At 39.2% G+C, this 27,699-nt stretch overlaps 1 protein-coding gene and 1 long non-coding RNA gene across 3 annotated transcripts; one reads left to right on the forward strand and one right to left on the reverse strand.

Annotated features, from left to right (window-relative positions):
- The first annotated feature begins 792 nt into the window (after positions 1-792).
- On the forward strand, positions 793-27,581 carry LOC144901846 (uncharacterized). The gene is made up of 5 exons (XR_013629952.1): positions 793-2,024; positions 3,750-3,835; positions 23,375-23,684; positions 24,544-24,603; positions 27,377-27,581. It is a non-coding gene; the product is annotated as an uncharacterized LOC144901846 (long non-coding RNA).
- On the reverse strand, positions 7,949-16,852 carry LOC131103026 (uncharacterized). 2 transcript variants are annotated; one of them, XM_078797101.1, is made up of 11 exons: positions 16,729-16,852; positions 15,509-15,624; positions 15,236-15,349; positions 15,112-15,136; positions 14,367-14,438; positions 13,618-13,662; positions 11,570-11,633; positions 11,457-11,490; positions 11,343-11,393; positions 10,090-10,143; positions 7,949-9,893 (listed from the first exon to the last, which is right to left on the reverse strand). In XM_078797101.1, exons 1-8 carry the CDS (start codon positions 16,808-16,810, stop codon positions 11,463-11,465), a joined length of 546 nt encoding a protein of 181 aa, XP_078653227.1. In that variant the 5' UTR covers positions 16,811-16,852; the 3' UTR covers positions 7,949-9,893; positions 10,090-10,143; positions 11,343-11,393; positions 11,457-11,462. The 2 variants fall into 2 exon arrangements, with proteins under 2 accessions (XP_078653227.1, XP_078653228.1); XM_078797102.1 differs by lacking the exon at positions 14,367-14,438.
- Positions 27,582-27,699: the final 118 nt, after the last annotated feature.

Genomic DNA, 27,699 nt, shown 5'->3' on the forward strand with positions numbered 1-27,699 from the left:
TGACTGTAGGGGTGTTAGTTCATGTCTAGAGTGCTCTAATAATACTAAAAGTAAAGGTTGTAAACAGGTTATGAAAAAGGAATCTAATCCCCTTAAAGGAGGGGTTACTATGTACGTATATGTATATTTTTAGTTGAAATAGATTCTGGCTTTTGGGGCACGGAGGTCGTGTTGTTCGCGCGCAGACCTTACAGCTAGGAGACCCGGGTTCACCACTCCACCCTCAGTCTGTGCGGAGTTTGCATGTTCTCCCCGTGCATGCGTGGGTTTTCTCCGGGTACTCCGGTTTCCTCCCACATTCCAAAAACATGCTAGGTTAATTGTCCATCGGTATGAATGTGAGTGTGAATGGTTGTTTGTCTATATGTGCCTGAAGACAGCTAGAACAGGCTCCAGCACCCCCCCCCCCCCGACCCTTGTGAGGATAAGCGGTAGTAAATGAAAGAAATACAAAATATTAAAAAAATATACTTAAATTATATTAGGAAAGCAGGAAGTGAACAAATGTAACAGTTACTGATTATAAAAGTACCAGATGGAGGGGTAGGATTTAATAAGTTTTGCTTCTTCCTACTCTTTTCGGACACGTAACTGAATATATTACAATCTGTAGACATCATCATGCCCTGCGTGTCGTGGAAATTAATCTGTTAGCTTAATGTCCGGGCTGCACGGCGGTCAAATGGTTAGTGCGCAGACCTCACAACTAGGAGACCCGGGTTCAATTCCACACTCGGCCATCTCTGTGTGGAGTTTGCATGTTCTCCCCGTGCATGGGTGGGTTTTCTCCGGGTACTCCGGTTTCCTCCCACACTCCAAAAACATGCTAGGTTAATTGGCGACTCCAAATTGTCCATAGGTATGAATGTGAGTGTGAATGGTTGTTTGTCTATATGTGTCCTGTGATTGGCTGGCGACCAGTCCAGGGTGTACCCCGCCTCTCGCCCGAAGACAGCTGGGATAGGCTCCAGCACCCCCGCGACCCTCGTGAGGATAAGCGGTAGAAAATGAACGAATTAATGAAGATTCTGGCTTTAAAAATGCAATATTTCTAAATGTGTTATTAGTACAGTATAACTGCAGTACTGCAGTTTCATTGTATTTGGTCAGCTGACGACATATGACTGTGTTTTATCAAACTGGCTGAAAAGAGCTCTCATCATCTAAGTGCTAATTATCAACATACAGTATAATCATCACCATGAGCTTCCCTCCTGTGTTATGATGTGCTGATGCTAGTCTCCAGAGCTCGGGGTGAAACACCGTTTAGATACCTTGGGTCTGATTTAGTCTTTCCCAGCACCTTCCTTAATCTCGTCCCCTCTTTTTAATATCACTCTCAGTAGACTCCATTAGCGCCGCACTTCTTTCACGGTGTTAATTTGTTTTGTCAAAAGCTTTGTTTATCCCAGATTAATATCGTAATAAACAGAGGCTGCACGTATTGCGCTAAATGATGATTATTATACAGGAGGAAGGCCGAGGCCCACGCCGGCGGACCGGGGTTTTACACTCCTCCGTCTTTCTCAGCTCTCACAAAACCTCTGATTACACTGTAGGTGCTAATTTGTACTCCTTTTTTATTGTATTGTTTATCCAAGCTTGCAGGTTATTGTCGGCATGTTGCATGAGGGAATGAGGTGAGTCCTTGTTTGTCTGAAATGACAATGTTGGTAATTTAGGGCTCGCATAGAAATCATAAGACAATAACTGTAACAGAGGTTTTCTATACATATGTGGTGAGTGTTGCAGCCAAAAATACATTCAATAAATAAATAAATGGAAACAGGTATGTAATGAATCTTTGACAGTGTGCATGTTAGGAGCCTCATGGTTCACACTGGAAGTGACTAGACTAATGACCATGTTTTATTCATGAGCAGGCCTTTGCAGGTTGCAGCAGTGCTGTGCAATGCATCTGTGAAGCCGAGGACACTGATTCATTTGCAGCCTTGGTGTTAAAGTGTTAAGTGTGATGGAGTCATCAGACTGGCTGTGACGGCACCAAGTGGAGTGGAAAACAAGTAAGTAAGTAAGTGCAAGTTTTGTTCATGTGTACGCTTACCATGGACACTAAATGAATAGGACTGTGGACACAGCCGCAAATGAATGGAACACAGTGCAGCGCCATGGAGCATTGAGTCCGCCATGATGGTAAGCAAGAGAAGCGGGCAATGTATTCACTTTCGGTGAGCTGAGTATAACATAAAGTTATGTGCCTTGCGTACACTTTAATTAAATGAATGAATGTTATTTGCTGAATACAATAGAAAATGAATGAATGAACAATTAATATACTGTATGTGTGTGGAAAAATCAAATACTGAAGAATATGACCTACATATAGATGACACTCGTCGTACAAAATAATAATTAGCTGGAATTATTTAAACAATGCAACATGTATTTCAGTAATAGCATTGCACATACAATATATTTATTGTGTATTGCACACTACGACCTAAATCATCATTGACTTAACGTTAATTCAACTAATCACCCAGAGATACACATTAGCTTAAAGCTATATTGTGTGATACAACACTTGACTAGTGTCCTGTTAATTTACAACGGCCTGTGCTGTAAATCCACAACATTTTTATGACTTATACCTGCCCTTAAAATTACAAATGTGTTTTTTATAACAGTCTATTAGAGCAATTAATCGTTGGGCAGTGTGCCGAAGCTCACCATCATACAACGGAAGGAGCCCTATTCATTTCTATGATGCGTAATGAATTACTTTCATATCGATATAAATATGTCAGAATCACTTTAAGTGACAGTAGTAGCTATGGTGCATTGTATTTTTGTATTGTAAAAGTTGAATGGCACCACAAATGTTTTTTCAAGTCAAAAACGGGTGGTAAAGACTGTACTGAGGACCAAGCTCACCACTGAGACTACAAGTCCCACAGTGCACCACGATAAAAATGTCACGTGGCTCCTCCATGGCGTCTTTATTAGCAACATTGTCATTGCTAGCGCCATGTAAACTCATTTTAACAGGTATGTTCGTATATTCTCAGTATTAGAGGATAAGTATACTGCACATGAAGATAAATTCTTCGAATACCCAAAATACCATTCAACGCAAAGAAGCAGAAGACTACCAAATGAAAATAAGGAAGTTTAATTTGTAAGAATGTCATTTACTTTTAGGTGTTGCTGGAGCCCTGGCTAACTACTGCTCACGTTGAATGTAACGTAACACCGCCACACTTTACTCTTCCCCTCTGCCTGTCAAATGAAAATATATCAATTTGGTGCATTTTAACTCATTAACAGTTTGTGTGAAAATACATAGGCTAAAGACAGGTGTTTTTCATCAAATACATGAGGTGTATATAAAGGCTTAGTGCATAGAAGATGGATGGATAGCTATTCACATAAACATCTTACCAATATCAATGAATCATATTTATTAGTTAGTGAAAAACACAACACTGCTTTCAAAACATGTATATATCAAATGCCAACTAAAAACAATACCCTGTGAGTGGCCTACTGTGTATATTTATAATCCAAACTCAATTATCACAACCCCAAGCTAACTAGCTAGCTGTTGTTAGCTTTAGCATCGGAGGAAAGGTCCCTCAATCAGGAAATATGGTGGTATTTAAGGGACAAAAAGCATGTAGGGAAGTGCACCAATCAAATATTCAGTCTTGATTGTAACATGACAGTAATTGTGTGTTTGTTTTAATGGCAGTATGGTCTACAGAGATGTTTTTCTGTGTTTTCCTCAGGTTTTTATCAACATAATACGTACAAATTCTTCCATCTATCCTGTTGAGGGAAGCTGGAGTCTATCCCATCTGATCGTCCGTAACTTGTAAGGATTATTTTCTTTATTGTTTTATATTTGTACATTTAATATTGTAATTTTAAAGGTATGTCACTAAAAACTTAGCTGATTATGGGTATGAAACGAGTACAGCTGTCAATTATCCGTATCTGTAAGGGAAATCATTATTGTTTGTATACTGTTAAATAGACTCAACTATTTAGGCAAACAGTGGATCCTATATTATCAGATGCATACACTGTACTGGATATTTGAAGGAAATACTGCAACATAAGTGCTGTCCCACTCATTGAAAATGCTTTTTGTTTGTTTGTATGCATGGTAACTCCGCTCCAAATTCCCACAGTCCCAAGTGCTCCTAGGTACCGTACAGCCGGACTACTGCTGAACCGCACTTTCTAATATAGTGAGTGGGTAGAGGAATTGATATTAAATTAATAAAGCCTTTGGAGAGCTAATTTAAAAGGGGTTAGGAGCTACTGGTAGCTCATGACACCCCTGACATACCGCGTATGAGCTCAAAGAGTGGTAAGGTAGGTCCGTGTTTACTGAGTGAAGGCATAGTGTATTAATTCACGGTGGGAGTAAGCTGCTTCTGGCTTCAGCAACAGTTTAGCGCAGGGGTCTCAAACACAATTTACCTGGGGGCCACTGGAGCTAGGGTCTGGGCAAGGCTGGGCCACATCAGGTTTTCCAAAAAAAAACAACACATTTATTAAAAACAGAAAAATATACAAACTTTTTCAGTGCTTTGGTTCCGATTTTCTACAATAAAAGCTCTGATAAAGACAAATTATTTTTTTCAGATTAAAATGAACAAAGCATTATTAGAGCCCTGTAGACATGACAAAACACGACTATAGTCACATTTATACTTTTTTTATTTACAACATATTGCGCAACTGCAGGGTCTTGGGACACATGCTAACTCGCAAACTAGAGAGCTAGCGACCTAAACGGTAGCCTTCAAGTTATTTTATTAAATAGCCGAAATTTACCACTTCCACACGGATAGGGAGGATAACTATTAACAGTTATTTAACCTTTAACATGAACATTAATCAAACGTAATAATTTTTTCTGGGTACATGATACCATACAGCATCCATAACAAACTTGCGTGGGCCGCACTAGCATTAAACTTTCATATCAAACTAGTGTCCTGCGGGCCACGAGTTTGAGACCCCTGGTTTAGCGGATATTTCACGTTCATGTTCACAAAAACAGTCCCATGTAAAATGCCGTTGACAGATGAAAATATTTTTTCTCTTGCTGGGAATCACCAACTCCAACCACTTCTGCTTGATCTTGCCTTATAGAAATGTTTCCTGGGAGCCATAGCTTACAACCGTAAACAGGGGAGGGCAGTCCTAGAGCGTATCCTAGAGCGTATCCTAGAGCGTATCCTAGAGCGTATCCTAGAGCGTATCCTAGAGCGTATCCGGCCTACAACAAATGCCCATATAATGAAGCCCGGCTCCTTGTGACGACACAGGGAGCCAATGTTAGAAAAAAATCCCTGAAACCGAGCGTTCAGAGCCATCCCAAACTTCTTTCACGGCTCACTTCCAAATGCTCAAACCTTGTTATCTGAAACTTTGGCATTGTTTAACACGGGAATACAACGTTCCATTAACATTTATAGGTCAGAAAAGTGGAAAAAACACAATTGGTCCCCATAGAATAATGTTTTTTTTTTGTTGTTTTTTTTTTAGAAAAATCCGGTTTATGCCTATTCCGAGTACAGATAATTTTGATGGGTGAATAAATACAGATACACTCAACCCAAGTGGATACCGAATGTTGTGGTCACAGAGTGTAAACACATGCAGACTGATGGATTAAGCATGCTTAGTGTTGATGAGACTGTATGTGACCTTTCTAGTTGGGAATAATGTATCCCTATAAAAGGTCAAAGGCTTTTTTTTTTTGGCGGTTTACATTTTTTTCTAAACATGGCCGCATTACAAACCGCTTGGCGGCTAATTAGCTGACGTGAAGCTATTTTGTGCACCCGAGCATGAAAATGACAGCCGTGGCTGTATCTCCTTCCTTCTTTCACATCCTCCAGTGTGCTGAGCTCCAGTGTATACAGTACATGAGATCACATCACGCTGACTCCCTCCCGAAAAGGCCTTGACCATCCGCTCACCTCGTTTTTTTTCCACCCCTCCTCTTACTACACTAACACTCCTAACAAAGCTTCTCAACCGGAAATACTCTCTCCATTAAAGAGGTTAAGAAAAGGTGTTATTACTGCAGGTCGTTGCACATTAGCTCTTAAAATAGAGCATACTCACAAACCCAGATCTAGCAGATCCCAGGAGATCGAGCAAAGAGATGTATTGAACTGATCCTAAAACCTCACATTCACACATAGTGGGTTTTTTTTTTGCGTAAAGTTAATGACTGCCATACATCATACTGCAGCATACATTACAGTTGCAGAATGGGGATCTTTGCGTTCATCAAGGTCCGCCACCTTACAGTACCATGCATGCGTGTACAAGGAAACCTGTTGTAAATGGAGCGAATCTTCTAAATCAGGGGTCTCAATTTACTTGGGGGCCACTGGAGCTTGGGTCTGGGTGAGACTCAGGTTTTCCAAAAAAAAAAAAAAAACGCATGTATTAAAAACAAAAAAATTTAAAAAACTTCGCTTTGGTTCCAATTTTCTACAAGAAAAGCTCTGATAAAACATTCCACTGTTCTCAAATATCTTACTTTTTATTTTTCTACACAAAATAAGATGAAAAATAAATAAACAAATCAAGAATAAAGAAAATCAATCAGTAATAAATAAATAAATATAATAATAATAAAACGGCAAATAATAAAAACTTAAGAAACCACATATAGTTGGTGGGTAGACAAATTATTTTTTTCAGATTAAAATTAACAAAGCATTATTAAAGCCCTGTAGACATGACAAAACACGACTATAGTCACATTTATACTCTTTTTATTTACAACATATTGCGCAACCGCAGGGTCTTGAGACACATGCTAACTCACAAACTAGAGAGCTAGCGACCTAAACGGTAGCCTTCAAGTTATTTCCTTTAAACTTAAATAGCCAAAAACTTACCACTTCCACACAGATAGGGAGGATAACTATTAACAGTTATTTAACCTTTAACATGAACATGAATCAAACGTAATCATTTTTTCTGGGTACATGATACCATACAGCATCCATATCAAACTTGCGCGGGCCGCACTAACATTAAACTTTCATATCAAGACGGGGGCCTCAAACTAGTAGTGTCCTGCAGGCCACATTTGGCCCGCGGGTCGCGTGTTTGAGACCCCTGTTCTAAATGATAGAGAAACAATGATGATATCATGCAGTGGAAGGACACGATTAATGTTCACACATTCATTGTGTAGAACTAATGAGTGGCGGAGCACATAAAATCAAACAATAAACCCAGGGTTTCGGGATGCTAACTGATGTGGAGGTTTGGTGTAAATACTGTAACACATGGGAGCTACAGCTTTATTAATTTACAGTAAATCTCTGTTAGGAACAGTCAAGGGACTTTGTCAACTCACACAACACACTTCCGACCTTCAGAGCTACGTATATCCTGTTTACAAAATAAACGTCATAAAAAATAGCTAACATCAACATTGAGGCAAGCTGCACCTGAGTGGTTGAAAATGTCCCTGTGAAAAATTATAGTAAAGTTGCTAAGAAGTACATATCATTCAACAATTCATGGAGAAGGTCAGCTATTTCATCCAAAAAGGACTCATGTTAGTGCCCTCATTTAAACTAGGGATCGACCGATATGTTTTTTTTTCCAGCCGATGCCGATTTTTTTCCATCACCCTTAGCCGATGGCCGATTTTGCTCGGGCCGATATTTTGGCCGATATGATGTGTGTTGCAGGGTCCTCAGGCAACACATAGCTGCCCGGCGGATGCCTGTCTGTAAATTATGCGGCAGAAAAATATATCGGTGAACCCACGCGTGTATCGGCCGATACCGATTCAAATAAAGAACGCAAATATTGGCCCGATATATAGCCTATATATATATATAGCTGTGAGGTCTGCGCACTAACCACTAGACCGCCGTGAATTTTCTTGAATTGCTTACTCTTTCATAACACACATGACTCAGGGTGACACTCTTTTGTTAAAATGGAAAGGAGTTTAATAGAATAGCAAGGGCGTATAAGCAATAAAACTATAAAGAAATAAAAATACATGTAAAACTAGCCTGATAGATGACACATGAGCTCTCGTCACATATATCTGGATCAGAAGAACAGTCACATAATCCGACACCAGTTAATGTCGGAGGTTAAGGCAAATAGTTCCACAAGTAAAACTTCACCGCAAATGCATAATCCTAATCCTGGTTCAACTTCAGGTCCTTCCGGAAGTTCTCCAGTCTCTCAGTTGCTCCCGAGATGGTTCAGGGAGAAAACTGTATTCTTCTCCTCCTAACTCGCCAGTGATGTTGTGGTAAATTTATAGTCCATGCTTGTCCGATGGTAAATGGTTTCTTCTTTCCGTTCCTCAGAAGATTACATGGGGTAGTCCAATTCATAATGCAGTTCTGGGTGACAATGGTGTACACCACCAATAAAACACCGTAGGAGGAGTCCAGAGAAGCCTTTCCCTTTGCAGTTACTTAACTTGTAATGTTTGGTTACATTAACACATGACATACATATCTTGTTACATCAACATCAATATGTTCTGCACCAATACAGAATGTCATGTACAAATGAAATTTGACTACAACACTTTTGTACTAATATCATAGGATTATAGAAGCGGTTCCCTAATGTGGTGTAGCAAGTGTGTGTATTGCGATCCCTATAAATGCACATGTCCATATATGGCATGAGTTACAACTAACTTGTGTTATATGGTTACTTTTCACTAAAAGCCATTAAGCAAGCAAGATATAGCTGAGGAAATGGGGAAAGTCATGGAATATTTATTCATAATCATTACTTATATATATATATATATATATAATGATTATTATATTATACATTATATTATGTATATAATGCATCTGTGTATGCGTCCACCGCATACCTTGGGTGTATTGTTCTTCAGAATTTCCATTATTACAAAATGAGATGCTGCAGGTGGTCATATTTGCGTTCCTATCGGTAATGCCCAATTTTGATTTTTTTCTGTAGTTGTTCACATTATGAATAAGGAAGAGGGCAAGAATTTTGACGAGGAGTCTGGGCCAAGAGTGGTTGGTTTTTTTTGATGGCGAATTGGGATGTTTGTTGCCATTTGATGATGTAAAGGTGGATGTATGACTTATCACTTATTATTTTCTAAAGGTCGGGTCATATGGACCTTAGCATATATCATTATATTTTTGGCACATATCACAATACGACATATGATATAAATATATATATATATATATATTATGATTATTATTATATTGTGTCTGTGTATCTGTGTATGCGTCCACCGCATCCATCAGTGCATTGTTCTTCAGAATTTCCATTATTACAAAATGAGATGCTGCATGTGGTCATATTGCCGTTCCTATCCGTAATGCCCAATTTGGATTTTTTTTCTGTAGTTGTTCACATTATGAATAAGGAAGAGGGCAAGAATTTTGATGATGGCAGGTTTTGATTTTAGAGCTGCACATGTGAGGAGTCTGAGCCAAGAATGGTCGGGTTTCTTTGATGGCGAATTGTGATGTTTGTTGCCATTTGCCAAATTTTTTTAAAATTCAGCCGAGTTTTGTATAAAAGCCATAACCCTTAGGCCACATAATTGTATTTATTGATAAGAAAGTGGATCACTCTTCTGAAGGGATGGCAGCCTCTAGCAGCATTTCATTCATCTTGTATATCCGCTGCGTTGCTATGTCATCAAATCGGCTTGTTTACAGTTGATCATTTCTATTGATTAATTGATTCTATTGATATCAGATCAGATGTATTGATTAAGTTGGTATCTGATCATTGGAAGAATATATACCGATACACGAAATAGATCGCCCAACCCTAATTCATGTCATTATTTAATGTTAGTGTGTATATTCTTTCTTTGGTTCTTCATGCCAGATATTGATTCCACATCAGTACTGTTTCAACAGAGAGAAAAACATTTTAAAAAAATGTAGATAGGCAGACACCAATGGGAAAAATTAATTAACTCAAAAGAAAAAACGTGACCAGGTCTACAGACACAAAAGCCAAAAATGGAGATACCAGAGTCAATGCAACATATGAGTAGCTTGAACTTGACCTCACTGTTTTCTAGAAAGAAAATGGACTCACCCAGGAGCCATAGGAGTTTGCTCTGTTCCGACATCCTCAGAGTCTCTTGCATTCCTGGATGACAATAAACAGCCACCAAGTCTTAGAGAATTAATTCATGTGATGGTACATTTCCAAAATATCATCCACCTTCTGCATCTAATCATTTTGATTGTGGATAATCTGCGAGTACTTTTGCGCCACTGTGCTTTTTTGACTTACGTCACTAAAAAGAATCATGACAAATATTTGTATTTAATTTACATTCAATTTTTGGTACCTTATCAGTACACTGAAAATACCACACAAAAAATATTATCCAAGGCTGTAATCTTACTATCTAGTGCCATTCAGGAAAACCAGAAATATTTCAATATTGAACAAAGCAAAACTTGTTCTCAATCAGAAATCACTCCACACTCTTTATTGCTCTCTGGTTCTACCATATCTTACTTATTGTGTGGAAATATGGGCTAATAACTATAAAAGCAATCTTCACTTGCTAAATGTACTGCAAAAAAGGTCAGTAAGGATAATTCACAATGCCGCCTACAGAGAACATACTAACTCCTTATTTCTAATATCACAAATACTTAAACTTGCTGATATAGTTAATCTTCAAACAGGTAAAATAACGCATAAGGCTAAAAATAACCAATTACCTAAAAATGTCATCCAATACTTCTCTACAAGAGAGGAGAAATATGATCTCAGGGAAGAACTACATTTGAAACACTTATATGCTAGGACTACGTTAAAAAGCCATAGCATTTCAGTATGTGGAATCAAACTATGGAATGGATTGAGTAAGACCCTCAAACAATGCACAACGATGAGCCAATTCAAGAAACAATACAAGCAGTTGATGTTTGCTACATACAAGGATGAAGAGTCTTGAACCAGTCATGATGTGCTATATATATCATTATATTGACAGTTACTATGGTACCCATTATGTGGGTGGTCATATCACCTCGTACTTTGGTACGAGGTGCATTATTAAAAAAAAACAAAAAAAATGTATTATGGAAAGCAGGAAGTGAACAAATGTAACAGTTACTGATTGTAAAAGTACCAGATGGAGGGGTAGGATTTAAGCTTTGATTCTTCTTACTCCTTTATAATTATATGATGCACTCAATCTGATGCATGTTCAAATGAAATAAAACCATGACCATTACCAGATATTTTTAATTAAAAATAAAACTATCTGAAATTGTTGTACAAATGCAAATATATTAATTGAAATGTAATTGTTGAGTGGAAAAGCCAACCTGTCATCTTGCTCTTCATTGTGATCATCAATGTCACACTGTTGCCCCTGGCTGTTAACGATAAACATACCAGTTTTGGGTGAAATAACAAAACATATGAGAATGTGATCTCACCAATTTTCAGAGTAGATGATCAGAATTCTGCTTTCTGCCATACAAAAGAAAAGACATTGTGTCATCTTGACAATCAAGTGGGAGGAGAAATCTTAGTTTTGACGTCACCTCACCTCCAATTGCAGTAACACCACAAAATCACGCCAATTCCCATGATAACCAGGACACCAATCACAACTGTGGCACAAAGTCAACAAAACATATTGTAGATGCTATCAGCAACCTTCCACATGAGTAACAAACTTCCAAACACAATGGAACTCGCCAAGCAAATCACGGCCTTTTATTTCCAAACCATAACATTATAATTTCCAAACTAGAGTCAAAATATAAAATAAAGAAGTCTTTCACTTCATGTCTGGTTCCATGTATGGTCCTGAATGCTGATACTATATGGGAATGTATAAAGGGAAGATATGATGACATTATTGAGTGATAATGAGTGATAATGAAATACATCAGAGGGACATTACATGTTAGAGGCCTTGGAGATAAAGTCAGAGAGGCCAAACTGGAGAGGAGAGATAATGAATATATTTGGTAGAAGGATGCTACGTTTAGAGTTGCAAGGCAGGAGGCGTATAGGAAGGCCAAAGAGGAGGTTTATGGATGTAGTGAAGGAGGACATGCGGGTAGTTTGTGTGAGAGAGACAGGGTTTGGATGGAGGCGGTTGATTTGCTGTGGCGACCCCTGAAGGGAAAAGCCAAAAGAGAAAGAAGAAGAAGATCGCTAGATCCATTAGTTGACTAACTTTTCAACTCATTGCCACAATGTTTTACTATGAACTATAAATTTTTTGATTCGTTGATGATGGAGACATGCATCGGTATCATTTGACAGTGCGTCTTCAAAGGGAAACTGCACTTTTTTGGAATTTTGCCCATCATACCTTCTTCTTCATCAGTCCCTTTTCTGTGCATTATAACATAAGAAAATGAGTTAATACAAGCTAGCTAAAATGCACATGATTCGGACACACTTACTTTGACGCTACAGGGCTCGACAATAACAATGTACCGATGGCCCGGGGCAAGTTAAAACAGTATTTGGGCAAGTAAATCCAATCAGTGATATTCCCGTCGGGCAAGTGCACTTTGGCATGCCATACTGCCAAGAGTTTTTTTTAAAGCGGTTCTTGTTGGGTGTTGGTAAAACACGGACTGCGTAATTCCGGTGGTAATTTGCAAAGCAATCCTTGCAAATCTTGAAATGGACCAATCAGAATCGTTTATTTAGGCCGCGGTCCGTAATCCACAGTCCGCGTTTTACCCACACCCGTTGTTCGCGATCAACCAATCAGCGATCGTTTGACTACGAAAACATCCATCATGGCGTCGCTGCCAACATCGTCTAATTCTGAAGAAAACAGCAAAAAGTGATGAACCAGTGCCTCCTAAACAAGTATTTTATTAGCGGCAGCAAATCAAATGATGGCACAGGTGAGTGAATCACATTGCTGTGACAATTTGAAGTGGTCACAATGAAACACCACCGATTAGATCCAATACCAAGTGCTGATTTTGCAGAAGCTACAAAATCTAGCGCTTCCATTTCTCTGTGTATTTTTCTCACCTTTGCTTCACAAATTATTGTTTGACCATTGAGCTTTTTTTTCTGGTTTAAAAACACTTTACTAGTACACAAATGTGTCTATTCAATAATGTTTCATTGTGGTGCACAACTTATAAATATCACTGCTTACTACGACTACGATGTGTAAGGTAGTATGGTAGTACTCTCATTTCATCTTTATTTGAGATTCTCATGTGATGCCACAAAAAATTACATGATATCATTATGGCAGTCTTTTCATTTTACATGGGGCAAGTTCGGGCAAGTAGTTCTCACCTTAAGGATTCCCTATGGGCAAGTCATTTTGGTTTTTAATGTAGAGCCCTGCGCTAACAGCTACTTTGTCCTAACAAAACCAAAACTTTAAAGTCAGCTGGATCCAGCATAACTCCATGACCCTAATGAGGATTAAGCGGCACAGACAATGAATGAATAAATGGATGGATGTTATTCTGTTGGCTTTGTTTTTGCCAGTGCCTTACACAGCATGCTTGGGAATATGATGTGCTGTTTTACACAATTTGCATTTGGAGGCTACACTATATTTCAGTGGTTACCTAGAAGAAAAGTACAAGTCAAGTGTCTTACTGCTAACGATCATTCCGGTGTTGTTGTGTTGTTTGTCACTCTGATCTGTTTGAGAGAAAAATAGTCATGTACATTATGAGTGTAACACAGTCAGGGGTGCCACCAGGAATTCTGTGACCCGGGCTTGCTGTTATCACAAATTTTATTCTACCAGTCTAATATTGTATTTACTGCTACTGAGTCTGGGTCTACATACAGTACTGTAGTATGCAATTCACTATTTGATGCAATAGAACATAACACATGTGCTTAAGGCCATCTTTTACAGCATCGCCGTAATTTTTATTGTAAAATTGCCAAATATCTGTAACATTTATAGATGCACTTATACATTGAAATGGAATCCTTATGTGGTAAAATTATTTGTGTTTCGTTTTCTCTATCTCAACGGTGATTGAGTGGTTAGCAGCATGTTGGCCACACCGTCAGGAGACGTGGGTTCAAATCGGGAGTGTGGAGTTTGAATGTTCTTCCTGTGCATGCCTGGGTTTCCTCCCACATTCCAAAAAAATGCATGTTACGTAGGTTAATTGGCGACTCCAAATTGTCCATTGGTATGAATTGAGTGTGAATGGTTGTTTGTCTATATGTGTAGGTGTACGCTGCGTAGCTCCAGCATACCCCCACGACCCGAGTGAGGACAAGCGGCATAGTAAATGGATGGATGGATAGATGAAGTAATCGGATGATGTAATTCCAACAGACTGCGCTGATACTAAGTGGCATGTCACGGAACATGTCTTGCTCACCTTCATAAGTGGTCAAGGGATGGGTGACGTTGTGGGGATCCAGGGTAGTTGCTGGCTCACTTGTCATCACGTCTGTTAATTTGGGGAGTGACAACTAATTTAATAATACATGCGAAACATTAAATAAAGTGGTGAGATATAGGCTACCACAACATGCTAACACTCTGCTAGCTTATTTTATAGTGGACATTAAGCTCATTCATTCATTCATTTTCTACTGCTTATCCTCACGAGGGTCGCGGGGGGTGCTGGAGCCTATCCCAGCTGTCTTCGGGCGAGAGGCGGGGTACACCTTGGACTGGTCGCCAGCCAATCACAGGGCACATATAGACAAACAACCATTCACACTCACATTCATACCTATGGACAATTTGGAGTCGCCAATTAACCTAGCATGTTTTTGGAATGTGGGAGGAAACTGGAGTACCCGGTGAAAACCCACGCATGGACGGGGAGAACATGCAAACTCCACACAGAGATGGCCGAGGGTGGAATTTAACCCGGGTTTCCTCGCTGTGAGGTCTGCGCACTAACCACTCGTTCACCGTGCAGCCCGGACATTAAGCTAACAGATTCATTTCCACGACACGTAGGGCATGATGATGTCTACAGATTTTAATACAACTGACAACTGACCAAATTCTTAGCTAACAGTAAATCAAATAAGTAATTAGTATGCTACAGACATGTAAGAGATTCTTAGAGAGGTTCAACTAAAAAAAGAGAGCGATTCTTTCCAACTTACCGATCATTATATAGTCCGTACAGATCTAAAAATAGAAAATGAGATGAGAAAATGGAAAATGAGATTTGCTGTCATACACATTTCACATGTAAAAAGTGAGTGAAATTGATTAAGAACTTCCTACATTCTCACGTATGCACTTGATTGTTGTGTTTGTGCAGGTTTTTAGCACAGTAACGTTGTAGTCCATTCTTGCCTTCTCGTTAGTATTATTTGGGTACCTGCCGATAAGTATTCCCTAGGAAACAAGCACATTTTTTCATTTGAATGGAAATGTTTCAATGAAACATGAGTTAAATCACATTTGTTGTAAGTTGTAAGGATCGCTTCAAATGTGCCAGATTTAAAAAAAAAAAAAAAAAAAGGACAACAGTCAAAAGATAAGAATTCAAAATACCTCTTGAAAAGCCTCTATGGTGTATTTGACGTTGTCTCTGTACTCCGGTTTACATCCATTGGGGAGCTTGTAGCCTTCATTGGTCTTAATGTTGTTGCAGTGCATTCTAGATTGTACTATAAAGACAAACATGTTAGTCCAGGTCCAGGTGTAGCCTGCATTGTCATTGGCGATTAAACAGGACATTCCTAAAATTAACAAAACTTGTATGTGTAATGGTAATGGTAATGGTTAATGCACGATTAAGAGTGTTCCAAATTTTGGTGTTTCATAAGCGCTCGTATACGTTAATTACATGCAGTTGTTTGTTAAACCAAATTTAACAAACAAAACCTCCTGTGTTAGGGCCAGCACCACACCCGTTTTACATTTTAATGCATAAAAAGAATCACATAATATTTGTTTATTGCGTCACTATTGCAGTTGAAATTATGACCACTGTATTGTTAGGGTCGGTTTTGACCCGGTTGTAATAATATGACTATAAAGCAATATTTTGAGCCAAAACTGAAATCATAAGTGTACAATTAGCCAACACAATGACAACCAGCTCCTCTTCTCATCATGTAAGCTTCAGGGGATTCTCATTTTGACTGCTTTTCCTGTATACCAGCAGAAAAACAATGTCCAGACATGTGAGGTGAATTCACTCATTTGATTGGCTGATTTCACATTTCCAATTTGGATCATGATCATGATGAATGGCAAGAGGTACAGTGAACCAAGATCTGGACCTGTTCTGCTTTTTGATTTCAGTTTATACTAAAGTTCTGTTGCTGAAAACAATAACTTTTTCTACCTTTTCTTGACATTAATATATATGGGTCAAAATTGACCGGAACACAGTGATTAATACTAAAAATGAGAAAATAAATAAAACTAATTAATTTAAGAGACATGTTCTATATCCCTCAGTAATAGCCAGGTAACAAAAGAACCTTCAATTTATTAATATGATTCTTTTGAGGTTCATTTGACCATTTTTGGAAATTGAAACTGAGGGGTATAGTGACAAAAAAAGGCCTCCATGCCCACAGCAAAAGTAAAAGGTACATCGTTATTGTCGAGCCCTGCACTGGTCAAAACCGACCCGTTAACATAAGAGATGATAGCAGAAAGCTAACACAAGAGGAAGGTTAAGTATGTGGACAATTTTCAAACGTTAAAAGTTAACACAAACTGGTTCTTCACGATCAGATAGAGCAGCTCTTATCACTCACCGCAGGTTTCATTGACACCCATCCTGAAGGAATTAATCAATAGAAAAGCACAGAACACGGTACAAGAGAAGTTAAGCTTCATTGTGCTCGGCGAAGAAATGCTACTAGAAATGCTGGTTCGTTTCCGTGAATTGTTGGGGTTGATGTAATTTCCTCTGATGTAACCAAACAGACTGTAATCATTTGCTGTTACAAAAAGATCAAAATAATTGTTAATAAAATACAATACAATACAACACAATACAATGTAAATACAAGATAGTTGTTATGGAAAATGAAAGAAAGCTTCATATACAGTATGTAGTGTAAGTTGTTTCTCCAACCAACATGTGAGCTAATCACATACCTTTCAATAAAGAACTTGTTTGACCAGTCCAGCTGGGTTAGGCTCTAGGATCATGGCGACCCACGTGAGGATAAGCGGTACAAAATGAATGAATGAATGAACTTGATTGACCTCATTGTACCATTACAACCCAAAGCTGTGAAAATGTATATATAAATGTATATGTTATATTGACAGTATTTTCTTCCACATAATACCTTGTGATAAGTTTGTTTCGGCTTTTTCCTGATTACAGAGTCACCACAGCAGATAGTGGAGATTTGAACCCGAGGCACCACACAAACGTTAGTCCATAACGCTACCCACAACACCATGGCGGACATTAAATAATCACTAGTTAAAATGGGAGAATATTTTCAACAAAGCCAGTAATATCTGTACTATAGCTATAAATAATAGTGTAATGAAATAGTAATAACGGTATAATAAGAAGTAACAATAGGAGTCAGTGTAAAAGAAAACCACAACCACAAGAGGGAGCCCTTGGCAAGCTAAATGAACATTTCTATGGAGGCACATGCTGTACTGATGGAGAGGATCTCTTTTTTTTTAATTAGACTTCTCGCACACGCTGACTAAAAACCAAAACTTGTTACTGGTTATTTTATTTTTAGAATGGAAAAGTTTCATTTTGTAAAAGAATACAGTGAGGCCTCACAAACACACACACACACACACACACATGCAGCGCAAAGATAAAGCAGGAGACACCATTATTGGTGGAGCTGGCTTCATTGAGAACGCATCTTCTCTGGTCCACCGACAAAACACAAACCGTCGTCTGTGTCACGGCATGTGGGCCCCTCTCCATCACTCCATCCACTGGCCTGTGTGCATCTCTCCATCCGTCTTCAACATTCCCTCTCTCACTTGTCCTTCAAACACACACACACACACACAGCAACTTGAAGGTAATGATTGTCTATGCGTTTTTTCCAATTAAATAAAGACCATTTAGAGTAAATAATTAGCATGCTAGTGATGATGCTCACACCAGTCACCCCTTCTGGAGCCCCCTTAGTGGGTGGATAATGCAGGCTCGGGTATTTTGGAATAATTACACACAAAAGAAGCGGAGAAAAAAGTTCACTATTATAAGCCTAAGTTGTTTGCTATTGAGAGTGTGTGAGTTGTGGAGTCAACGGCGAAGGCCAAGCCGCACTTGGAGAATCCTGAGCAGCTTTGGAACAAAAGTGCTGGCTGCTTCACAGCCTGCTCGACTTTGTTTGCGCTGTAGTCCACCAAAAAGAGCCTTTAGAATGTCAATTATGTCTATGTATGGGTTGTTTCTGCTCATTGTAGAACATCAGGTATACTATCATTTCATGTGATGCTCACTTTTCTCTTGCATTCTGTCCACTTAAATATTTAAAAGCTTTAAATGTCCTCTAACATGTACATTTCATCTGATGTTGTGAACACTTGTAGTACATGTTCATCTGAGAACCAAACATATCACTTGTTTGCTCCTCTTTGGAGGGAAGAGCCACTGCAACGGAAGTTAAGGTTTTTAACATCATTTCTTGGACATTTCAATCAGATTTATTCAAATGATATGACTTTTTCCACTTTTTTGACCTATAACTGACCGAGAATGTTGTATTCTCGTGTTAAAAGATGCCAAAGTTTCACATAATTTGGAAGTGACGCCTCAAAGAAGTTAGGATTTCTCAAAATGCTCAGTTTGAAAAGGCGTGGTAAAACAGTTTATTTGTGATGTCACAGAGAGGCCAAGTTCCTTATATAGTTCATAGTTAGGAAGCACTTTGAGCGTGTGACCAATCACAGTGGATTAGGTGTGCATGGAGGCGGGTCGTGGGTGGAATGAATTAAAACAGACCGTTTTGGCAGGAAACCCAAATGAAAGGAAATACATCTTGAAAAGATGCGGATTCTGCAAAATCAAAAATGTTTTCTGTGTGGGTTATTGTGTGTAGCTGCTCTACAGGAGACCACAACTCAATACAGAGGGTCGAAAAATGAGCATAATATGTCCCCTTTAGGGCGGCAAGGCGGCCGAGTGGTTAGCGCGCAGACCTCACAGCTAGGAGACCAGGGTTCAATTCCACCCTTGGCCATCTCTGTGTGGAGTTTGTATGTTTTCCCCGTGCATGCGTGGGTTTTCTCCGGGTACATTCCAAAAACATGCTAGGTTAATTGGCGACTCCAAATTGTCCATAGGTATGAATGTGAGTGTGAATGGTTGTTTGTCTATATGTGCCCTGTGATTGGCTGGCGACCAATCCCGGGTGTATCCTGCTTCTCGCCCAAAGACAGCTGGGATAGGCTCCAGCACCCCCGCGACCCTCGTGAGGAAAAGCGGTAGAAAATGAATGAACGAATGAATGAATGTCCCCTTTATCATACCTTGATTATCTTATTTATATTTAAAGCATTTAACACATTACAACCAAATAAGATACATTTTTTGCACCTGGACAGAGCACTTACGGAATAAGAAGCTGAGGAAATGTTACACATCCTAAAGTACAAACTACCAGGAAGAGTTTTTGTGTGTCTTTGCTTGTGATTTTCATCATTACGCATTTGGAAGTGAGCCCTCAAAGAAGTTTGGGATTTCTCAAAATGCTCGGTTTGAAAAGGCGTGGTAAAACAGTTTCTTTATGATGTCACAGAGGGGCGAAGACTCATCATTGTGACTCTATGTGAGTGTGAATGGTTGTTTATCTATACTATGTGCCCTGTGATTGGCTGGCGACCAGTCCAGGGTGTACCCCGCTTCTTGCCCAAAAGTCAGCTGGGATAGGCTCCAACATTGTAAGCTAGGTGAAATCAACTCATTTTCTCATGTTATAATGCACAGAAAAGGGAAAGAAAGATGTGTGTTCTCCTTTAAAGTCTGGTGGTTTTCTTCAAAACACAGTGCATAACTTGCTGTTAGAAATCCTAGATTCTCATGAGAGAAGGTTCTTAAAATACCCTCGCAAGAGAAAGAAAAAACTTCCTGCTGGGAACAGTGATTAAACCTCAAATAGTAAAGTTTGCTTTTTGTTTACCCGAGCACCCAACGCATCCTGGAGTTTTGATTTCCTCCTTGGTCCTTTAACTATTCCTGGGAAATTAATTAGGTCATATACATATTTTTTTAACAGATGAGGCACATGTTGCTCAATGTCAGAGAGCACCCCACTCCGGTTCTATGAATCCACGTTCCGGCGGAGTCTCCGGAGAGGGATCTCTGTCAGAAAACAAACGTCCCTGTTTGAAGTGTGGCCTCCAGCTCAACTTGTTCTGCCTTTTCACTTTCCTCCTCGATGCCTGTTTTCTCTCACTTTTTCTTTCTCAATCCACCTCTCTTCCCCTGAAAAAAACACATTTTTAAATGCAACAAATACTAAAAAAGCCCACTGAGTAACACAACTTTACTTTTGTAATAAATATATAGTAATCCCTCATTTATTGGTTCCAGACCCGACCGTGATAAGTGAATTTCTGTGAAGCGGGATTCCTCATTTATGAATGTAATATATTTGTAGTTAAAGAAAACCTGTTTACAACCTTCATATTATAGTTTTTAACATTGTAGAGCCCTCTAAACATGAACTAACAGCCCTATAGTCGACATAATAGCAAATAAGCCATTTAAGAAAAAGTTCTCATGTGTTCCCTGAGTAGTGGTGATGTCAGGGGTTCAGACTTACATGACATCATTACAGTACCACATGTTTTTATTAGGAATATGAAAAGGGAGGCCTAATGGAGTGCACTGCATGGCTGTAAACAGTAGAGGTGCTGTTGAGTCGGTCCCAAGTACTTTACTCAGCATGATGTCATCAGCGACGGGCAGTTGAGCGACAGCCACAACTCCTCCAGTCAGCATTATTCTGCTCAATATGACACAATGCAGCATTAAAACAGGAGTCCAGAACATCCAGAGAGAGCTTAATAGAGCTGATACAAACAATAAAAAAGTTAACCACTATTAATGGTAATGGTTTTATTTCATTTGAACATGCATCAGATTACAATTGAATGCATCACATAATCAGTTCACAGTTCCACATGTCCAAAAGGAGTAGGAAGAAGCAAAGCTTATTAAATCCTACCCCTCCATCTGGTACTTTTACAATCAGTAACTGTTACATTTGTTCACTTCCTGCTTTCCATAATACAGTTTACTTTTGCAATCAATAACTGTTTCATTTGTTCACTTCCTGCTTTCCATACAATGACATTATGTGTACCATAGTAACTGGCAATATACTGATATATAAAGCACATTAATTTAATTTAATTTAATTTAATTTAATTTAATTTAATTTAATTTAATTTAATTTAATTTAATTTAATTTAATTTAATTATGATATGACCATACAATGACATAATTAAGATTAAGATTAAGATATGCCTTTATTCGTCCCTCAGTGGGGAAATTTGTATGGGTACCATAGTAAGTAGTAAGTAATTTGGGGTTTTAGAAATAAGGAGTTAGTATGTTCTCTGTAGGCGGCAATAGTAAGAGGTCAGACAATAACAGTCGTAACGTCATTGATGAATGATTTTAAATAAGCGTAGCAAAGAAGCCCAAACGAACGTTTTTTTTCTAAATTATCAGTCAAATTGTATGAACATTTGAAGTATTTTTCGACCTTCTTCTCAGTCTCACTATTTGCCGTGTGAGCGTGTCTTGTTACTACCGTCCAGGCCCAGCATTGTGAAAGTTAATCCCCTCAGAAACAATCAAGATTATTTTAAACCACAATCTTCCGTTGCCTGACATGTAAATATGCTTTAATACACACGGACACCAGCTCCAGATTCCAAGCATGTAAAAACAGTGCATGTGCTAGCACGCACTGCACACGTGCTGGAGTCATGAGAAAGTATGCCAGAAATGCACATATCCGCTTTGCATACAGACGCTCTCTTGCCTTTCACTTAAAATGACGACTGACTCCAGCTTCAGAGGTCAATGGCAACTTAAAAAAAAGCCAGGTTGGTCTATCACTGCAGTGTTTGGTTAAGGCTGCAGCACCTTGTGTAGCTCTTCACACTCGGCTTAGCCCTGTGGTTAAATAAACAAAGCTTTGTGCTTGGTTGTGCTACGGATCAGTGCGGCAATTGGGCACTCACCTGGAAAACAGAGAAAGCATCACACTGCCTTTACGTTTGTTGTTGGGGGGGGAAGCAGAGTTTTATTAGAAGCAAATGGTCTGTTACCAGGATACCCCAGTGGAGTAAATCCGCATGCGAGTTATTTGATCCACCTGCTAAGTCCCTGTTATGACTTGCTTAGTCAGAGTCTCAAGCCAAGTTCACATTTTGCATAGAAGATATCGAAACTTGGAAGAGGATGACAAAGCAAAGATGTAGGAGATAAATGTGTACTGCAAATGTCGTGGAATGCTTAAAGAGTACCTATTTAATAGATTTTTTGTAAAGATAGTGTCTCAGGCGTCATGATACACACAACTCAACACAAGAATGTTTGGAAATATGGGGTAATAACTATAAAAGCAATCTTCACTCACTAAATGTACTGCAAAAAAGGTCAGTAAGGATAATTCATAATGCCGCCTACAGAGAACATACTAACTCCTTATTTCTAAAATCACAAATACTTCACCTTGCTGATATAGTTCATCTTCAAACAGCTAAAATAATGCATAAGGCTAAAAATAACCAATTAGCTAAAAATGTCATCCAATACTTCTCTACAAAAGAGGAGAAATATGATCTCAGGGAAGAACTACATTTGAAACACTTATATGCTAGGACTACGTTAAAAAGCCATAGCATTTCAGTATGTGGAATCAAACTATGGAATGGATTGAGTAAGACCCTCAAACAATGCACAACGATGAGCCAATTCAAGAAACAATACAAGCAGTTGATGTTTGCTAAATACAAGGATGAAGAGTCTTGAACCAGTCATGATGTGCTATACATATCACTATATTGACAATTACTATGGTACCCATTATGTCATTGGATGGTCATATCACCTCGTACTTCAGTACGTAAATTAAATTAAATTAAATTAAATTAAATTAAATTAAATTAAATTAAATTAAATTAAATTAAATTAAATTAAATTAAATTAAATTAAATCCTACTCCTTTTGGACATGTGGAACTGTGAACTGATTATGTGATGCATTAATAAAAATAAAATAAAACCATGACCATTACCACTACCAAAAGGGGAGGTGATACACGATATTAGGTTCATGGGAACAAGGTGATATTTTAACATGATGTTATACGGTTTTGTTTTCATCAGCCAACCAAGACGGTGCTATATCCAACCATTCCATCCATTTTCCTTCACTTATCCAGGTCCAGGTCGCAGGGGCAGCAGTCTCAGTAGCGAAGCCCAGATTTCCCCGGACCCCGATCACCTTCTCCAGCTCCACCGGGAGGACACCAAGGCGTTCCCAGGCCAGCTGTGAGACATAATCCCTCCAGCGTGTCCTAGGTCTGCCCCGGGATCTTTTCCCGGCTGGGCATGCCCGGAAGACCTCACCAGGGAGGCGTCCAGGAGGCATCCGGACTAGATGCCCGAGCCAGACTCCTCTCGATGTGAAGGAGAAGCGGCTCTACTCTGAGCCCCTCCCGGATGACTGAGCTCCTCACCCTATCTCTTAAGGTGAGTCCAGCCACCTGTATCCGCCATCTCATTCTTTCAGTCATGACCCAAAGCTCATGACCATAGGTGAGGGTGGGAACATAGATCGACCGGTAAATTGAGAGCTTTGCCTTCCGGCTCAGCTCTCTTTTCCGGTACAACCGCATTACTGCTGACGCGGCGCCGATCCGACTGTCGGTGCTATAAAACACCTTTAATTTTTTAATGTAATGAATTTCAATTTGAGTCTTTAAAAAACATTTTTTCTCACATGCCACCTCTTGCCAAAAGACAGCTGCTTCTTGTCTAGACAGACAAGAGTACACCTCTGTTCTTCCAGCCTTGGATTGTCTTCCTGTCACCGCCGTCATTCCTCATCTCCCAACTGGAGCTTGCCTTCGCAGGCTTTTTCCACCGACGTCATCACCGAGCACCACAAGCGAGAGGAAGGGAAAACATAATTACAGGACAGAAGCAACTGTAACTCACCCCTTTTGCTCAAAGGTTAACACTAATAACAATGGTAGCCAGGAGCCGTGACATTGTTTCACAATAACACCCCAACGACTGTAAACAATTCATCGTAAAAGCTGCTGGGCTCCACCTGTTGCCAGAAAGCCTCAGGAAAAGGACTGTTTATTTTAAGAGCTGTTAAAACAGATGAAAAGACACATGTTAAGAAAATATATACATATATACATATATATTATTGTCATTAAGTAACATCTGTGTGGTACCTAGAACCCATAAGCTCTCCCTCTTCAGATATATATTATATGAATCACTTCATTTAAGTCTCGGATTAAATTCAGAATAACCTCAGACAACCAGGAAGGATGATTAAACATGTTTTATCCTCACATCTTTTATTCCTTTCCAGCGTGTGAATGCTGAGAGACCAGCCGTCGCACCATCGCACTCATGCAGATTCGTATGACCGGTGAGTTATTTCTTTCCCGTGTTCAAATACACTACAGCCAAAGCTTTACTTCATAGGAAAAGTTATTTAAATGCACGGAAGAAAACCATCAAAACCTCACATCAAACTCGGAGAGAAACCCCCAAGACCAGGAAAGACCATTCATCACATGGTGGTGGTGATAAGTTGATACCATGTGAAGATCGCCAGTGGGGTGGCCGGAGAGTGACCAGAAGTTCCTCCACACGGAATACATTTAGTGAGGGACAGGAAGTGTAAGTCTACATACAGTCAATGACAAGTCAACAGTAAAGTGCAGTTCAGTGTTTGACTTTTCAAGCCTCAACTTCAAAATCCCTTCTGCCGTGGAAGCCTGCTGGTTGGGAAGACTTGGCCTTCCTGGTGAAATACATAAATGGACGGAGTGGGTCAGACAAAGCCATTTGTAATTGTTGAGTATGGGTACGGGGCTACATTGTGGACCCATTAATGCTACACTTAAGCGCAAAAACAATTAATAACTTAAAAAACAACTTAAAAACAATTATTGATTCATTCATTCATTCATTCATTTTCTACCGCTTATCCTCACGAGGGTTGCAGGGGGTGCTGGAGCCTATCCCAGCTGTCTTCGGGCGAGAGGCGGGGGTGATTGGTCGCCAGCCAATCACAGACAATTATTGATTAACACCGGTAAACTGTAACTGTTGCACTTTCCTAAAAAGAAACTTAGTGTACTATCATACAGTAGCATTATTTCAGATTTACTTGTATTACAATGGTACTTTGTTTTTTTTTAAATGAATTAATTAATTTAATAACAAATTAATTAACAGATTCATTAATTTGCTCCAAATTTTTTTCCCATAGGAACCCAGGAAAATCGAATGAATCCATTTTAGACAGCCCCAAAATATTCACAAAAATATATTTTATTGTGAATAATTGTGGTTTTACATGTGGAAAACAATGCTAAATAATTAAAAATATTAATTAGGTATAACTTGTTGATGCAGACTTCTTGTACATCCTTTCATTCAGTAGTGTTTCTCGCTTTCTTTATCAAAGGGCTGGCACTTACAACTTTCTTTGTCCCCATGGTGGGTTATTTAGCAGTCGTACTCAATTAAAATACATGAGCAGTGATGCAGCAGCGCATAGAGTGCTGTGTTTTAGCGTTCAGTTTTGCGGAACGATACAGTACAGGGAAAATTGACTAGTGTGGAAAATGTTGTTTTTCAATGAAATTATAGAATGAGGTTTGACTGTATTTGTATTTTTTGGGAGAATTTCTTTGAGAATTAGCTGCTAGCACAGCATTTTTTTTGCGAACCGAACTGTTATGATCTTAGTGATTGGCAAGAAAGATGGTTGTCTGTTAGTAATAGCAATAGTTTTAGCAGTTCTAATGGCATTGTTGTTGTAACGAACTATATGAACAAGGATGAGAGGACAGTGCACAGTGAAATCCTGGACATTTTCTCGCTAAAGATCAAGGATGATCTGATGAACCAAAGAGCAATCCTGTGGTCTTAACTTCAAATCCATCCTCATGCATCACAACGCATGTGTAAACAGTGTCTTGTCTGTAGTGTTACTTGTTGCCTAGGAGACTCCTGAGTTTAGATGTCCCCCCCACCACCCCCCAACCGCTGTTTTTTCGCCCCAACACTGCGCTTCCGCACCGCATGCATTCTTTTCTCACACGCGATCGTCCTCTCATTCACAGGAAGTCCAACACAAACATTAACGCTCCAACGCACGCTGCGTCCTCTCCTGCATAAAACCATCATTTTACCACATTTAGTTTCTCGCTCTCTCTCATGCTTACTAATAATGCTATTTATTTTATTTTATTTTAGTATTTGTTCAAATTAATTATTTGATTCTTGATTCAAAGTGATATCCATTTGTAATTATTTGAATACAACATAATTTTATCCATAATAGTTATATTATGTTGCTCGTTTGTTCGAAAAAACAATAGAAAGTGGATATACAGTACTTTAGAGTAGTTACTGTACATCTTGAATAGCAGGATAGCCACTGAAAATGAGTCAACACACAATTATTACTTTCTAAATCAATGGAAAACAAGCAAGTTCAAAGTACACAGTCTGTCCAAAGTGTCAATATTTATTGACATAGACTATTTATGGGCACAGACATCTTCAAAACTGTACAGGTTTTTACTGGAATCATCTTCCACTCCTCCATGATGACAGCATTCATAGAGTTGGTGGATGTTAGACGATTAGAACTCCTCCGCCTTCCTAGCTTGCGCTTGAGGATGCTCGTCAGGTGTTCAATTGGGTTCAAAATGCGATTCTTTGTGACCGACCAGCTTGTGTTAACATTAGCATCACAGCACACTTACATCACAGTGACACATGCGCACTGTGTGCATGGGGAGGCTCGGCTAGCTGACCTTGGAGACCTAAATTGTCCACCTACGTCTTCTCCTCCATCGCTGGCGTCGTCACTGACACCTCCCAGATCCTGACTATTGTTTTTATTCACATGATCTTGTTTTTGCATTCCAGTCTGGCCTCGACAGCCTGCGGGTTACAGGACAAGCATAAACACACACACGCGTGCACACATGCACACACGGCAGACATCTCTCATCCTTCAGAGGTGCAGTGTAAACACTGAGGCCGTGTATCTCCTGCAGCATGTCTTGTCTATGTCCTCCTAGATAAGCTTGTTTTATTAAAAGCATGTCCACATGCATCGGTTTTATGCTCTTCTTTGGAAAGGCGATTGAAATATATTTATTCTGGCTTGTTTGCAGAGCAACACAGATGGTAAAGGAGAAGTTGACTGGAATATCACTTTGACCCCCACGAAGAGATCATGAAGTCAGCCGAGACGTTCAGCTCGAAACATTATGGCACCTTTGTCTTATCAGGTAACCTCTTGTGAAGACAAATAGCATGACCTCCAAGATGGTAAATACTGGATTTCTGCTCCATTTGCTACGTCACGGCCAGCTTGGCCTCACAACAAACAGAGATTACTTTGACTGCTGGAAGGAAGCTTCAATCAGGATCAAAATTTGAAAGGGAGCTGAAAATTTGCAAGACTACACATTTTAGGTTTTAAGTAGAGCTTTAA

This window comes from Doryrhamphus excisus, linkage group LG16, assembly GCF_037039965.1.
Source record: "Doryrhamphus excisus strain RoL-2023G ecotype Guam linkage group LG16, RoL_Dexc_Guam_v1.1, whole genome shotgun sequence".
Classification (NCBI taxonomy): Eukaryota; Metazoa; Chordata; class Actinopteri; order Syngnathiformes; family Syngnathidae; genus Doryrhamphus; species Doryrhamphus excisus.

Coding starts and splice junctions, on each gene's coding strand:
- LOC131103026 (XM_078797101.1), bottom strand. CDS start 16,810: ATGAAGCTTAACTTCTCTTGTACCGTGTTCTGTGCTTTTCTATTGATT. Junction 11,634..13,617: donor CACCGGAATGATCGTTAGCA/GTAAGACACTTG, acceptor TTTGTGCCACAG/TTGTGATTGGTGTCCTGGTT. Junction 11,491..11,569: donor TGGTGTTACTGCAATTGGAG/GTGAGGTGACGT, acceptor TTTGTATGGCAG/AAAGCAGAATTCTGATCATC.